Source organism: Petaurus breviceps, unplaced genomic scaffold, assembly GCF_028583685.1.
Source record: "Petaurus breviceps papuanus isolate PSGF00001 unplaced genomic scaffold, PetGlider_PUasm1.0 90865, whole genome shotgun sequence".
NCBI classification, from domain to species: Eukaryota; Metazoa; Chordata; class Mammalia; order Diprotodontia; family Petauridae; genus Petaurus; species Petaurus breviceps.
The window spans coordinates 5,014,971-5,029,980 of NW_027187367.1; the positions used below are offsets into that span (position 1 = coordinate 5,014,971).

The 15,010-nt window shown below is 47.2% G+C and overlaps 1 protein-coding gene across 5 annotated transcripts; it reads right to left on the bottom strand.

Moving 5' to 3' along the window:
• Nucleotides 1-4,338: 4,338 nt before the first annotated feature.
• Nucleotides 4,339-14,647, bottom strand: ATF6B (activating transcription factor 6 beta). 5 transcript variants are annotated; one of them, XM_069073327.1, is made up of 18 exons: nucleotides 14,517-14,647; nucleotides 13,987-14,066; nucleotides 13,674-13,752; nucleotides 12,584-12,675; nucleotides 12,294-12,429; nucleotides 10,531-10,616; nucleotides 10,214-10,349; nucleotides 10,001-10,132; nucleotides 9,718-9,869; nucleotides 8,742-8,927; nucleotides 8,562-8,653; nucleotides 7,381-7,557; nucleotides 6,772-6,879; nucleotides 6,364-6,451; nucleotides 6,002-6,072; nucleotides 5,763-5,874; nucleotides 5,390-5,474; nucleotides 4,339-4,988 (listed from the first exon to the last, which is right to left on the bottom strand). In XM_069073327.1, the coding sequence occupies exons 1-18, from the start codon at nucleotides 14,599-14,601 to the stop codon at nucleotides 4,759-4,761; spliced, it is 2,127 nt and encodes a 708-aa protein (XP_068929428.1). In that variant the 5' UTR covers nucleotides 14,602-14,647; the 3' UTR covers nucleotides 4,339-4,758. The 5 variants fall into 5 exon arrangements, with proteins under 5 accessions (XP_068929428.1, XP_068929426.1, XP_068929425.1 ...); XM_069073325.1 differs by having other exon boundaries at nucleotides 5,763-5,895; XM_069073324.1 differs by having other exon boundaries at nucleotides 14,493-14,647.
• Nucleotides 14,648-15,010: the final 363 nt, after the last annotated feature.

The following is a 15,010-nucleotide window of genomic DNA, read 5'->3' on the forward strand; positions in this document are numbered from 1 at the left end:
TGCAAGGTTTGAAAGTTATTTACAGATGTTCACCCATATCATTCTTACAATACTGAGATGTAGATGTAAATAATCATTATTTTATAGGGGGGCAAACTGAGATACAGAGAGGTTGAATATAACTTGCTCAGGGTCACACAGCTAGTACATGTCTGATGCAGGATTTGAACTCACGTCTTCTGACTCCAAGTCCTGACACAGAAATTGTGGGGAAAGTTGTGAAATTCAGGGGCAGAACACCCAGATCTTAGGAAAGTTAGTATGTGAGAAGGTTACTCACACAGCCAAAGGTCAGAACCTGTCTCTCCAGACCTTGTGGTGTCTCTCTGGCACCATTTACCACTTAGGTGATTAGGAAACCACTGAGGGTTCCATGGCCCCAGAAGGAGCAGCAGGAGCACAGAAAGGGGATGTTTTCTCATTAGAGATTGGGGTGGGGGTGGGAAACAAGTCTCCATGTTAATGCTGCTTTCTCTTATTTGGTGTGTAAATATCACATAGATCTTAACATACTCTCCTGGTGTGCATAGCATGAATACACCTCAATGCATGTGCAGATTGTATATTCATGTTTCTGGTACACGTGTGGCTGGTGTAAGGGTCTGACCATATTGGTCAAATCCGCCACAGGTTCCGGTCAACATTCACGGGTACCTCCAAGTACGTGGCTGTAGTCTTATACCCAGCTTCCCGTGTTCAAGGACATGTCCATGTGCCAGCCCTCTCGTGGGTGTCCCCGTGTGTGTGCCTTGGTGTCTGGGTGTGGATGTGTGTGGATCATTTTTTCCTGGCTATGATAGGAAGGACGAAGTCAGTCTCTTGGCCAGTCTTAGCCTCAGCGTCTTCTTTCCTGCTCTACTTCACTATCAGAGCCAGGGGGGCAAGGTGACAGCACTTCCCTTCAACCTTTCCACCCCCATGCTATTCTGAGAAAAACAAAAAAACAAAGCTCAAGAAGGCAGTTAGGAAGGTGGATTGAAGTTTGGAAGCAATATAGGTTAAAGACCAGACTAGGAGTACCATCATCTTGATTGACAGAAGCAGGAAATTGACAGAAGCAGGATAGGGATAGGAGGCAGTTGAGGTGGGATCTGAATATATCAAAAGAAAACAATGCCTGAGACAAATGGGATGAAAGATACCAGAGACTAGGAAGGGATTTAGGGAGGACATCATAAGTTTGGGGGACAGAGTGTCTGGGAAGAGAGAGAGATTTTATTGGGGGAGAGAAATTAAAGATGGAGAGGTAGGGAAAGAATGACTGAGTTCCTAATGGTTAGCAGGTTTTGGGTTATGAGGAGGAGTGACAGGTTGGAGAGCAGAGGCAGAGCCTCTGAGATTGAGTGCCTGGGTACTTCCAGAGTGGAGTGGTCACTTCTGAGGTCTGGGATCTGGGCCAGTGGAGCTTTCTAGGTGGTTTCTAGAGTAACTTGAAGTTGGGGATGTAGCTGAGAAATTTTATTTTTGCAAAGGACCTCAAGAAATCTCTCTACAGTGATCTCACTGAAGTGATCACCTAGCCTTGGCTTGCAGAGAGCCCATTACTTCCTGAGACAGCCCATTCCACTTTTGGACAGCTGTGATTGTTAAGAAGTCTTTCCTTAATATCAAGTTCAAATCCTCTCTGGGTTGCATGTCTTTGGGGTATGAGGGATCTCCACCTCGTTACTGTTAATTTGTTCTTTTTCCCAGGTTTCTGCCAACCACAAAGGGAGAGGGAAGTCAGACTGATTGATTTGGAGAATCAGGAGAAACAGAGATAAGAAAAGGGAAGAGATGTTAGAGGGAGAAAGGAGCACAGGGACAGAAGAGGGAAAGGAGAGAAGAGAGGAACAGGTGCAATAGGGAGAAGAGGGAAAAGGCCAAAGGGAAAAACTCCTCCAAAAGGAAGAAGAAATGGCATGACATCCCTCAGAGGATGACTACTGAGAGAGTAAGGGACCAAAATTGAAAGTGAAAGACTTAAGGGCTGAGATGAGACCGATTAGCAAAGAGAGAAATGTAAAATGAGCTTCAATGGAATGACTTCTTTTCAGACTCATGCAGGAAAGGGGCCTGAGGGTGAGGAATCTGACCCTTATTTTACTTTTTTAAAAAGCAGTTTAATATACAGACTCAGTAAGATAAATTAAAGGAACTGCAAGGAATAGAGAGAAAAAAAGATTAAGGGAAGAAGGGGGATGGAGTTAAGTCTAAAAAAAAGGATAAAGTGACAGGGAGAGGGAATTGTGGACCCCTAGGATTCCCTTAATCTAATGAAATGGGTGTGGGGGAGAAATCTCAATTTCGTGACAAATGAAAGTCACACAATTGTTTTCTTTTTTGCTGTTAGGAGGGTGGGCGCTCATATTTACCAGAGGACCAGGGTCGCTGTGGCAACCACACATCTGGGCCCCGGAATCCAGATGTGGTGTATCCAGAAGCCATAGCAGAGCGATGAGGCAAACACTGGGCGCCTTAGTCCTGGCCCCCACAGCTGGGAAGGGGACAGGGGATTGGAGTGGGGAGGGGTGGGTTGGGGGAGAGGGAGGGAACAGAAGTGAAGGAAAAGAACCAGAAAAGAACAGAAGAGAGGACAAAGAAACAGACAGGATGAAACAGGATTCACTGATAGAAAAAAGAAATTGAGTGGGGGGGGGGGAAGGGGAGAAGCAGAGAAAGGAAAATTGGTAGGAACAACAGAGGAAAATAAAAATATTAAAGGAATGAAGATGGAGAAAAGAAAACTGAGGAAGGGAAATGCATGATGGGAGAGAGAAGGAAATCAGAATATCAAGAAAAAGCAGAGAAGTGTAAACTAAACAAGCGATAGGGACTAAAAAGAAGAAAAAGGCAGGAGGGCTGGAAGGAGAGACGAGCACCAACATAGGCAATGAATGTGGGGTGAGGGAACTAAACAAGGAAGAGGATCGGATGGAATGAGGGAAGGTGAGGGTGTGTGCATTACTTCTTCACCCAGCCTGAGAGGGGAAGAGACTTGGAATGGCCCTGACCCAGAAAGTGATGTGAATAGGAGGAAAATTAATAAAGATGTTCTGTGTTCATCGTAGGTTAACTAATGCCTTCCACACTTTTGTCCACCCCCAAAGTGCCCCTCTCCCTCCCCCACAACTTTTCTCTCTAAAAGACCCCAACCCTGACTACTCCTTTCCAAGGCCATCTCCAGTCTGTCATCAACAGGGTACCAGGTACTATTGGGTGAGGGGACAGGAAGAAAGGAAATGGGTTAAGGGAAAGGAAGAATGTAGGGCCTAAAGAAGGGGAAGTAAAACAAGAAAGGGCAAAGAAATGGAAAAGGGAAAAGGAATACAAGGGAGAAAGTGTTTGGAAGGAAAAGGGCAAGGGGACTATGGGAAAAGGGGTGAGAAGCCAGAGAGGCCTTTCTGAGGGAAAAAAAGGTCTAGTTCCTGGGAGCCCCTGTTCCAGGTTGCCATGGTTACCCAATCTGTTTTCATCCCAAACATGTATTTTTTTTGGGGGGGGGGGGGTTGACGCAGAGGCAGGGCCTGGTTGGACACGTGAGGTCCTGTCCCTCCCCTGTAGACCTGGGCTCCAGTCCCGGGGTGGCCCATGTCCAGTCCTATGGGCTTCCAGCCCAGCCCAGCCTACAGGCTCTTTCTGACCTAGGATAATTCAGCAGGGTCATGTCCCAGGGGTGGTTCACAGGAACAACTGAGTAGAGACCCCTTCCCAACAACTCCCCCACCTCCAACTTCCTCTTTCTCCCTCCTAAACCTCCCCCCACTAAATCAGGGCCGACAATGTATTTTGTACCATCCAATTCAGGTCTTCTCCTCCCCCCCCCCACTATTGGGGTTCCAAATCTCTCTGAGCTGAAGTATAAGGCTACCCCACCCTACTCTGAATCTCACCCACTACCCTATAGTGGCCCCTCCTTCCCAGGCATGGATCCATCCCTCTGGCCTCTTTTAATTGTTTGTCTAGGAAGAAAAGCCAAGGTGACTGTGGGAGGTTGGTGACTGTGGGACAGGCAGGACTGGTGGCAGTGTAGGGGTCCAATGACTGTTGGTCCCAAGGGATGGGGAAGTCCCCATTCCATCCTGTTTATACAAACAGTCCAAGGCTGTGCATCCATCAGTTTGTCAGTTCTGAGGACACCCTCTCTTCCTTTCCCCACACCCTGTGTTAGAGCTAGACATAGCCCACAGCAGGGAGGAGGAATGAAGGGGGTAGGTGATGACATTAGGTCTGTGATGATACACCCACCCCACCCCAGATCCAGCTGTCTTTCTGTTTTCTCTCTGGTTAAGAATACACTCCTTGGAGCACTGAATACACTTTTCCCCTAAAGCCCAAATGAAAACCCAGAAAGGAAAGTACTATTTCTCCACTCCTTCCTATTTATTTAAGAATAAAAAAAGAGAACACACAAATTTCAATTGCCTCCCAATCATCCCTTCTCCCCTTTCTTCCCCAATAACCTCCCCACAAAATGTAAAAACCTTGGTCCCACCTGGGGACTAGTCTCCCCCCCACAACACCAGAGAAAAAGCAGAATAAGGGGTATGTGCAGGAGCCCACAAAAAATGGAGCTTACCCAATACCCCTTCCTCCAAGAAGGAAGCAGGGACTGGGGGACTGGAGAAGAGCTGAATCTTCTATACAGAAAAGGGAACTAGGTAGAGGGGACAGTCCAATCCCCAAATAAGTGCCTTATTCATGCCAAGCCCTGGATTAGAGAAACAGAGGGCACACCCCACCACATTCTCAACTTTAAGTCAGTGCGAGCTTGAGCTGTTAGGGGTGAGAGAGGTAGAAGGGCTGGTGAGGAGCTTGCCTAGAAGAGCTAGGTGCTGGAGGGGGCAAGGGGTTGCCTGAAGTATTGCCAGGAGGAGGGGGGGGCTGCTTTCGAAGGGAGGGGGGCACTGTGGAACTCTTGATGTGGATGACCCTGGTGTCCATGACCTCACATTCAATCTGCATCATCACCTCATAGTCCCCTGTGTTGCCTCGGCCTGACAGGGTCTCTGTGGCGGGAGGAAGGCAGGTTAGGCACTCAGTGGGTGGAATTTGAATAATGGAAGAAGCCAACAAGAATGAGAAAGAGGAAAAAAGGCAGGTAACAGGACAAGCATGTGTGGAGAGAGAAATGGGACAAAACAGGAGAGGGCACATGTGTTGAGCCATGAAGGTTATATGAAGAATGAAAGAACAGAACAAAGAGGTGAGTGATGCTTCTGGCACTAGGACCCAGGCTCCTCCCATTCCCCCAGTTATTATCCTACTCTGTTCTTTCATGTCTGCCCAATACTTCTGTTGCCCATTTCCCCCTCAAGCCTGACTGTTCCCCAAGACTAATCCTTTAGGCACTCTGATTTTGAAGTCTTATTCCCATCCTATTCCATCCTCTAGAAGAAAGAAGAATTACCATTGGGGGCCATGGCTGGCATCACCAAAGACATCTTTGGGCGAGAAGTCTTGTTGTGGCTAATTGCTGGGAGCAACAGGTGATCCTAGAGAACCATAATCATTCATCGCCATTTACTAAACATCTACTGCGTGCAGAGCAAATGAGAAGGAACAGGCCAGGGGTGGGCATCTGTCATCTGTGCCTCCCTTCACTGCTTGCCCCTCTCCCCAGAGGCCCTGTCAGACCAGTGGAGTGAGTGCAGAAGCCTGAATGTGACCATGCTGGCAGAGCATGAGGCTAAAAGTAGCAGTGTGCCCCGAACCCGGCAATCTTACCCTGGCCCTGCCCCCTCCTCCACTTGTGAATACTGACTGCAGGCTGAGAGGCTCACCCTTCGGAAGGAAACGACATAGAATGTGTCTTCCCGACGGTCAATGGCATCTAGGAACTCTGGCTGTGTACGCCTGGGGTGATGATATAGCTGCAGCTGGCTCACAGAATCCCTGGTGAGGGTGGAGAGAGGACTGGGAATGACAGGAGGACATCCCAACACAATATTCAAATTCCATCCGAGAGGATGCAAGGGCTTCCCTTAGTGGAAAGGACAGACACACAGCAGCCCTGACTCACCTTTCGGCAGGGCCGGAGGGCCGAGGAGGGACTGACCAGGCTGGAGGTGGTTTCTTCCAATGGTGAGACTTCTGCAAAAAAAGGAATCTAAGGATATAGGGATGGGCAGAGAGACAGCAGTATCCTCAAAGCAGCTACTGGAAGCTGCTACCGCCCCAACCACACTCAAGAATCTCTCTCCAATTCAAATTCCTAGGTCTTTCCATATTTAGTATTCCTAACCACCCAGAGTTCCCTCACTGTTCAAACCCTACTCCCACTTTTCTAGCTCCCCCTCTGTCCTCCAGGATCTCTATACCTTCCCCACCTGGTTTTCTAAACCACTATTGCTTGGCCCACTAAAGCCTCCATCCATCTCCTACCTGTTTTTCCCTGACTTTCCGGGGCTGAGGACTTCTCTTTCTTCCACTCTGATGTCGCTGGACCCAGCCACTAAGTTCATCTGCAAGCCTAGGGGGAATGAGCCAGGGGATAGATTGAACACTGTCCCCCTGGCCCAGCCTTGGAATGAGAGTCCCTGAGAAATTATCCCACTCCAACATGCTACCTCCCTGTCACTCCCCCCATGAAAAATCAACACACACACTTATGCACATGTACAAGGTCAAGGCTACAGAGTAAAGAAGCCTAGAACAGAGGATATGGTGGAGATGGGCACATGATCTCTCAGTACAGGGAAACCTATCATCAGTCTAGACCAGGGGGAAAAGAAAGAGATGAAGAGAACACCCCAAGAGGGCCTCTGCCCCACCACAAAAGATCCCCCTTACCGGAGAGACTCAGTCCGGTTGAAGTGACGACAGTCAGAGGAGAGGAAGAACTGGTCTAAGTCTCTCAGTAACAGCTCCTTGGCTCCCTTGGGAAAGGTTGTTAGGTTCCTGGAGGAGAGCAGGGAAGGGGTACACAGTTAAAGCTTGTTCCTCCTACCTCCAACAAGACAGACTGGGGGAATCAGAGGTTTCTAGAATTAGGGCAAGGAGAGGAGCAGAAGGTGGCAAGACTGAAACTCAAGAAGAGATGAGTAGCTTTGGTAAGACAGCTTTCATCCTCACTCAGTAGACAGGGCTTCAATCAATCAACAAACACTTACTAAGCACCTAGATATACCACTGTGCCAGACAATGGGTATACAAAGACAAAAATAAAAGTCGTTGCTTTCAAGGGGCTCACATTCATTTGACAGTGACACCTACACAAGAATATATGAAATAAATACAAGGCAAATTTTCAGGAGAAAGCACTAATGGGAGGGAGGAGGGGTCAGGAAAAGTCTCATGCAGAAGATGGTACTTGGACTGAACTGGGAAAAAAAGTAAAGACTGAAGATGTGGAGGTGAGGAAGGAGTATATTCCAGGCATGCCAGTGAGTCTCATCTTACTTGAAATGTGACTGGCCAGATGGCCTAGGCTGTGATTCCTTGTGACCCAGTGGTGTCCCCTGGGTGTCCTCCCCAGGAACTACCCCTTGCTCTGAAAACTCCAGGAGATGCCTCTGGGGCCAAGACTCTTCCTTGCCCATCTGAGGTGAGGCTGGAGCTGGAGGTGATTCATTGATGCTAGGGAAGAAGAGAAAATAATAATATTAACGATAATACACATTTATATAGCACCTGAAGGTTTACCAAGTGCTTTCCTTACAGAAAACCTGTGGAATAAGAAGAGTATTATTATCCATATTTGACATGACAAAACTAAGAGTCACAGAAGTTAAATGAATTGGCCACAATCACAAAACTAGGAAGTGACAGCCCAGATTAGAAGCCAAGCCTCCTGGGTCCAAGAGGGAAAGGACCCAATAACCCACTGACCTCTCAATCCCTCCTGTTCTATATTTATCCCAGACTATAGCAGATCTGAGAGCCATGATGACCTATATCGTTAAACTTGTAAAGGACAGAAGATGGACACTATAATTTGCATGGGCAAGAAGGAATCAATAACTATGCCTTATACTCCCTATTTATTTAATTAAACCCAATTTAATTAAATTCAGAAAACAATCATTAAGCACTTTTTATGCCAGGCACTTTGTTATATGCTAAGGATAAAAAGACAAAAAGGAAAACAATCCCTGCCCTCAAGGAGTTTACATTCTGTGGGGAAATTTATCTACAAAGTAAAGTATATGCAAAGCAGTTTCAGGGATAAGAAGGGACAACCTACCTGGGCATGGGGAGGGGCCAAGGGGAAGTGACTAGACTAGAAAGGCATGGAGGTGGAAGATGAAGCATGACATATGCAATCACAAAGTAAATTCATTTGGCTGAAGGAGGGAGGGCCAGGGCAGATAAAGGGAAATAGTGGAATGGAAAAGGCCAGTAGAACCCCAGCTGTGAAGGGCTTTGAATACCAAACTGAAGAGTTTATATGAAATTTTAGAGACAAAAGGGAGGCCCAGGAGCTTCCAGAGTATGTGAAAGTGAATGAAAAGGCAGCCAAAATAAGCCTTCAAGAGACTGAATGGGCTCTGCCCCAAAGCAAGGGAAATGGGAAGCCTCAGTCCGGTTTCACCTTGCTCAACTGTAAGGCACACAAAACGAAGGGGAAATGGAGCCCTTACCTCACAGGCCCAAAGTTGAAGGCAATGAAGAGAAGGAATACCATGACACAGATTACCTTCCTGTTCCCAGACCCAAACTTTAGTTCGTTGTTCTGGAAGGGCAGAAAATAAAGGGGGCAGAGTAAGTCACCATGAGGTTGCTCTCAGTGGCCAGGCTCCCCTGGGCCCCAGGGCCCTCACCTCGGCCAGCAGCCCTTCCAGCCGTCTTCGGAGAGCTGCATTCTCTCGGCGGAGCTGCTGGTTGTCTGCAAGGACCACTTGGAGGCGGGCCTCCAGCCCTTGCAGATATTCCTTCTTTTTCCGCCGAGACTGACAGGCTGACTCACGGTTCTTGATCATCCGCTGCTGACGCTTCAGCAGCTTTGCCTGGATGTGTATATATTGAGGGTGAAGAAGTCAGGGACACTCCCTTCTCAGAGACCTCCAGTCCTGCTCCCAAGTCCAGAGAGAAGACCCTCCCAAGACCTCTGACAGACTTGCTTTCTGGTTTCCTTATCCTGGCAGCTGGGGGGGGGGGGGTTCTCTCTTCCCTCTCTTGACCTCTCTGAGAAAAAATTATTCCTATAACTTCCCCTTGTTCTGGCTCAGTAAAGAGAGTGCTGGGCCTAGAGTCAGGAAGACTCATCTTCCTCAGTTTAAATCTAGCTTCAGAGACTAACTGTGTGACCTTAGGCAAATTTAAACCTGTTTGCCTCAGTTTCCTCATCTGTAAAATGAGCTGGAGAAGGAAATGGGAAACCACTCCAATATCTTTGCCAAGAAAACCTCAAATAGGGTCACAAAGAGTCAGAGAAGAGTGAAAACAACTGAATAACAACAATCCCCAGTAAGAAAAATTCTTACTGCACTTCTAGCTTTTTTTTCTCTACAGTTAGCATAGGGAATTTTCCTTCTGAATCCCCTCCTCAAGACACAAAGTTCAACCCTGCTGGAGTAGAAGGTCTTAGGATTTTCAGCCCTTGTCTCTCCCCTTCCTCAGAACCACTGCTTAAGACACACCCTCCACCCCGACCCTGCATCCCTAGGCCAGGACTCCATTCTTTCTGGTCCTATTCTCCCACTGTCCCCATGTCTCATCTCCAACTTTGTCAACTTCTTTTTCTTAACAATAAGTTTTCTCCCTAATCTACTACCCTCACTTCTTCCTAATACTTACATCCACCTCTGGAGGGCATGGAGTCCCAGGCATGGGAGCTGGAACAATGCTCTTCCTCTCCAATCGGGGAGTGGGGGGAGCTGGGCTCTCCCCCATAGGTGGTTGTACTTGAACAGGGCCCTGGAAAAGGACTACAGAAGGCCCAGATGGGACTGAGTGGAGAGAGGGAATATAAAGAGTAGAGTAAGGTAGGCAGCCTGTACTTTATTTTGAGCATTCCTAGTTCAAGGGTTCAAGAAGTGGTAGCCTTCCTGGATTCAGCCCTGGTTCCCTTCTTCCATACCTGGTGGGGGTTGGCCTAGGGGCTGCAACAAGACTGTGGTACTGGGAGGTGAATTTCGGGGAGGCAGTGGGATGTTTGACACCATAACAGGCTTTGGTTGTAGTGGTGGCTTCCGGTGGGGTGGGGCCTTTCCTGGGGAAGGGACAAAAAGAAGAGTTATCAGGAAGGCAGGCCCTTTAAATTATGAAACTCAGGAGGTAGGATGGACGTTACCTGAGGCACCATCAGGGGTTGGACCCACATTAATCTGGACTGATCCGAATGGGGAAGTATGGACATCCCCTAGAAGGCAGAGTGGAGGAGCTGGTGATTCTGTCTTTACTCCTAACACCTCCTCTTCTATAAGGGGCTGCAGAGAAGGCACAGAATGCAGGGTGTAAAGAGAGGAGAAAGGAGTAGTGGGGAGGGGAGAGGAAGAGGAATGGTCAGGAGGTATTTTGGTTAGGGAAAAACTTCTTATACCCCAGGGTGGGGTTGGGAAGTGAGGTGTTGGTAAACTGATTGGGGAGAAGGTAAGAGGTGAGGCATACCTTACTGGGGGATTCTGTAGAGAGCAATGAGGCCTCTGAGCTAAGATGGGAAGAAGGTGAGATGGGTTCTGTCTTGATCTGTAAATCTGCAAGGTGGGAAAAAAGAGGTTTGGGGGGGACAAGTGGCATGGTTGGACCTACACTTTAGGAAAATTACTTTGGTGGCTATGTAAACAATGGATTGGAGTAAGCTAAGACTTGCAATCATTTCAAGAGTCAATGAGTGAGATGATAAGAGTCTCTACTAGGCTATGTGAGTAGAGAGAAGGAAGGGTACATACAAGATATTGTGGAAATAGAAAAGATAACATCTAGCACATGACTGGATATGTAGGGTGAGAGACAATTATGCCTTCAAAATATCTTATAGCTATCCCTTTCCATTCCCATTAATGTGATTCTAATTCAGGTCTTCATCACCGCTAATCTTGGAATACTGTAATAATCTAACTGGTCTTCCTGCTTTTAGCCTCTTGCCCTTTCCCCCCACCCTACCCCCTCAACTCTTAAAATAAAACCCACTCACTACTACCACAGTCTTCTTCATACACTGCTTTTATCAGGTTCTTCTCTAATCAAACTCTTTCCACTGTTTCCCACTGCCTATAGGATAGAGTAATAACAGTAACAGTCTATATTTACATAGTACTTTACGGCTATATAACATTTTCACATACATTATCTCATCCTGCCAATCCAGACCCTTCACAATTCGGTTCAACTTAATAAACATTTTTAAGGCCACAACCTACTCACTCAACTTTATCTTCTGCTACTTACCAATCCAAACCCTAAATTCCAAGCCAGGCTAATGTCTCATTGCTCCAAGAACGCACTGTGTCCATTTAAACCCCTGCTCCTTTAGTAATACTGCTTTTCCTAACTAAAATACACTACTTTTTCCTCTCCTCTTGCTCCAAATTCTCCCAGTTTTCTAGGTTCCAGACTAAATTCTACCTCTTCCAATGACATTTTCCCTCGCAACTGCACTTGCAATAAGGGGGCTTCCTTCCCAACCTTACAGCACTATACCTGTCCTCTAAATTTGGCACTGACTCATAAGATCCTGTGCAATATTACTTCAATGTATTTTCTTCCTTGCCTACCCCAGTCATGCTGCCACTACTTAGGCCATCACTCTACCTCCTCCCCATTAACCTTGAGGTTGGTTTTTGCCCAGACATCAATGTTATGCCGTGCCACACTCCCTATCACTCTCCTGATCCCCTTCTTGTTTCATCTTCTCTAGAACAGAAGCTCCTAGTGGGCAGCAACTATATTGTCTGCTTGCATTTGTATCCCCAGCATCTAGCAGAGAGCCTGGCACTTAGTAAACACTTAATAAAACTGCCCTATTTTGACCTTTCCTTAAAGTTCTTTGGGGGCAGAGGACATCTTGCACTTTCCACAGTTCAAGGCATGCATCAAGCCCTCCATATTATTTTTTTTAGTAATCAATCATGAGGGAGATCACTTCAGATCACTTGAGAATATTTGCAGAATAGTACACAAGTGTAATCTGTAAAGGCTGAAGGAATGCAAAGTAAGATGAGATTCATTACCTGGTTGAATGTTTGGAATATGGACTAGGAAAGTGAGACAGGAATAGGACATCTACATCTCTCTGGTCTTGTTTTCCCATAACTCTAGCCCTTAATCTCCCCTCCCTGATGGTCTCTTTTCCAGTTGTCTGCCATCCCCTACTTCTTCCTTGCCATCACACAATGGAAGCCTAGAGAGGGGGAAGAAAAAGCAATGACTACCTGAAGGGTCTTCTGGGGTGAGGCCCGAACTAATCTGGATAGCTCCAAGTGAAGGTTTCAGAACACTCCCCAAGAGGCAGTGTGGAGGGCTAGAAGATTCTATCTTCACACCAAGTACCTCTTCTTCCACAGAGGCCTGCAGGAAATGGAAAGAAAGACAGAGTAAAACAGATGGAAGAAGAGGTGGGGAAGAAGGCTGTCAAACTAAGGATGAATAACTCACAAATAACATGTGAATGAAACTAAGAAGATGATTTGCCATCCGAGTAGAAGGGAAATGAAACTCTCACCTGGCCAAGGGGCTCCGTGGAGAGGAGTGATGATTCGGAGCTGAGAGAAGAGGAAGAGCAAGGGGAAGAAGGTTCTGACTTCATGGGTAGGTCTGGAAGTGAAGGGTGTGTAGGAGGGTGGTGAGTAAGATAGAAAGGTCTAAAAGGAGAGTTAGGGGTTTAAGTTATAGTCTTGTTGTGTTATAAACTCTAATTAAAAAAACACCAAAGAACAATTTTGTTGAATGTAAAGCACTGGTGCCATTAACCATTGACATTCAGAAGGCTCTTTACCCTTGTTCACACACTGTGTATGCTGGTTCTAACTCAAATCAGTATACCCTTTTGTATTAAGACTATTTCAGGGGCGGCTAGGTGGCACAGTGAATAGAGCCCTGGAGTCAGGAAGACCTGAGTTCAAATCCGGCCTCAGACACTTAACACAAAAACTAGCTGTGCAGGGCGGCCAGGTAGCACAGTGAGTAAGAGCACTGGCCCCAGTGTCGGGATGACCTGGGGATCGAATCCGGGCTCAGATTCTTAGCACCACACCCAAAAATAACTGGCTGTGTAACCTTGAGCAAGTTACTTAACCCCAATTGCCTATAAAAAAAAAACCAACTAGCTGTGTGACCTTGGGCAAGTCACTTAACCCCAACTGCCCTCCAAAAAGCAATAAATACATAAAGACTATTTCATCAACAATCAATAAGATCAAATCTTTGTATAAGATAAAACAATTGAAATTTTATTTTTCTACTGACATTTCTAATGCTGGTGTCAACATTTACCAATAAAAATTGTGTTAAAAAATAAAAGGAGAACTAAGAAAGTATTTGGGAGGATGGGAAAATGTAGAGCCTTTAGAGGAATCTTCTTGGAAGCCTCAGGGTAAGAGGTACAAAGAGATATCTGAAGAAATGGAGGAAAACATAAGGGTTTCTGGAAAATGGGTGGGAGCAAGCTAAGGTATCTCCCCAAAACATGTCTTGGGAAGAAATGAGATTTGGAAGTAGTTGGAAAGCAAATTCAGAAATTTGGGGGGAGAGATGATACACAGCTAATTAAACAAGGTAAGGATGAGGAAGACGGGGCATGAGGTATCTTTCACCTGGGAAGATAGGCAGTGGGTCCCATGGGGGCTCAGGGGAAGTGATGTCCATGCCCATGTCCAGGGAGCCGCTATCAAACTGTGAGAGATGAGAGAATGAAGTAAGAGAAAGGAAGACTCCCCAGCAAGATGAGATCTGCCCCAGGGCGCAACTGTAAGCTCCCAGAGATGTCAGGCCCCGGCTGGGGGTGATGACCTTGGCCAAGTTACTTCCACCTCCCTTGGGCTCAGTTTCTCCACTGTAAAATAAGGAGGCTGGACCGGACCCCTAAGGTCTCTTCCAGCTGTGACGTCTTGTGGCTCTTAAATTTACCGGGACATCTTGCTCCAGGCATCGGAAGAGCTGAGCCTGCTCCTCAGTCACTTCATCAAGGCAATTATAGAGGGTTCGGTCTGCAAGGGTGGATATGACAGCAATTACCCCCATCCATTCTCAGTGGTATCCCCCACATCATACCCCCCCACCCCCACTCCGACCGTGGTAGAATCCAAAGGGCTCAATCCGACCCCATAAAAGTGGTACAATCCCTGACTCTCTCTACCCCCTGCACCTTCCCCATAGAGGGGGAGGGGGTTCCTCACACGTTTCACGTGAAAAGAAGCACAGAGGAACAGTTCAACGGTTCCTACAATGGGTACCCCCCAAGGAGGATAACCCGCAGGGGAAAATGCCCCCCCCCGTCTCCGCTCCTAGATAGTTCAGTCCAGAAACCACGCCCCACCCAGGTTGCCGTAAAGGGAGATTCCTTAATGGCATTCCTCATACTAGTTCCCTCCTCAAAACCCCTCATGGAAACAGCACGCCGTAGCCTCCTCCACCTCCCGAGCCCCTTCCCCGCGGACCCCAGTCCTCAGCGCTGAGCAGGTTGTCGGCAAAGAAACGAGCCGGATCGGCGATTTCGCTGAGCAGCAGCAGTTCCGCCGCCATTTTCCCCCCACCCCCCCCAACCCGGAGCCGGTTCGAAGCCCCACCTCCCTGCCCAATAAGACCAATCATAATGCCATTATGAACCTTTCCTCCCCGGAAGCCCATCTGACCAATAAAATGTTGCAGTGCTTACTGGGTGAGCCAATAGGAAGGAGGTTTTGAGTTTCTGGGGTAATATCAGGATTAAAAAAAAATGATTAGGAAAAGACTAACTAGCACTTTCCTCAAGTGTAGCGTGCCTCAGGGCTAAGAACCGAAGCAAATATTTTGAATTACAGCTGGGGCATCTTGGGAATTGTAGTTATCTTCGCCCCAAATCCCTCAGCCTTAGAGAATGAATGTGGAGGAAACCACAAGGGATTTGGGATTTGTGGGTCAGAGATCTTGACTACCGGTATCACAGGTGCTT

Coding starts and splice junctions, on each gene's coding strand:
- ATF6B (XM_069073323.1), bottom strand. CDS start 14,601: ATGGCGGCGGAACTGCTGCTGCTCAGCGAAATCGCCGATCCGGCTCGT. Junction 8,654..8,741: donor TGGAAGGGCTGCTGGCCGAG/GTGAGGGCCCTG, acceptor CTGCCCTTCCAG/AACAACGAACTAAAGTTTGG. Junction 4,989..5,389: donor GCCAGCCATGGCCCCCAATG/GTAATTCTTCTT, acceptor CTCCCGCCACAG/AGACCCTGTCAGGCCGAGGC.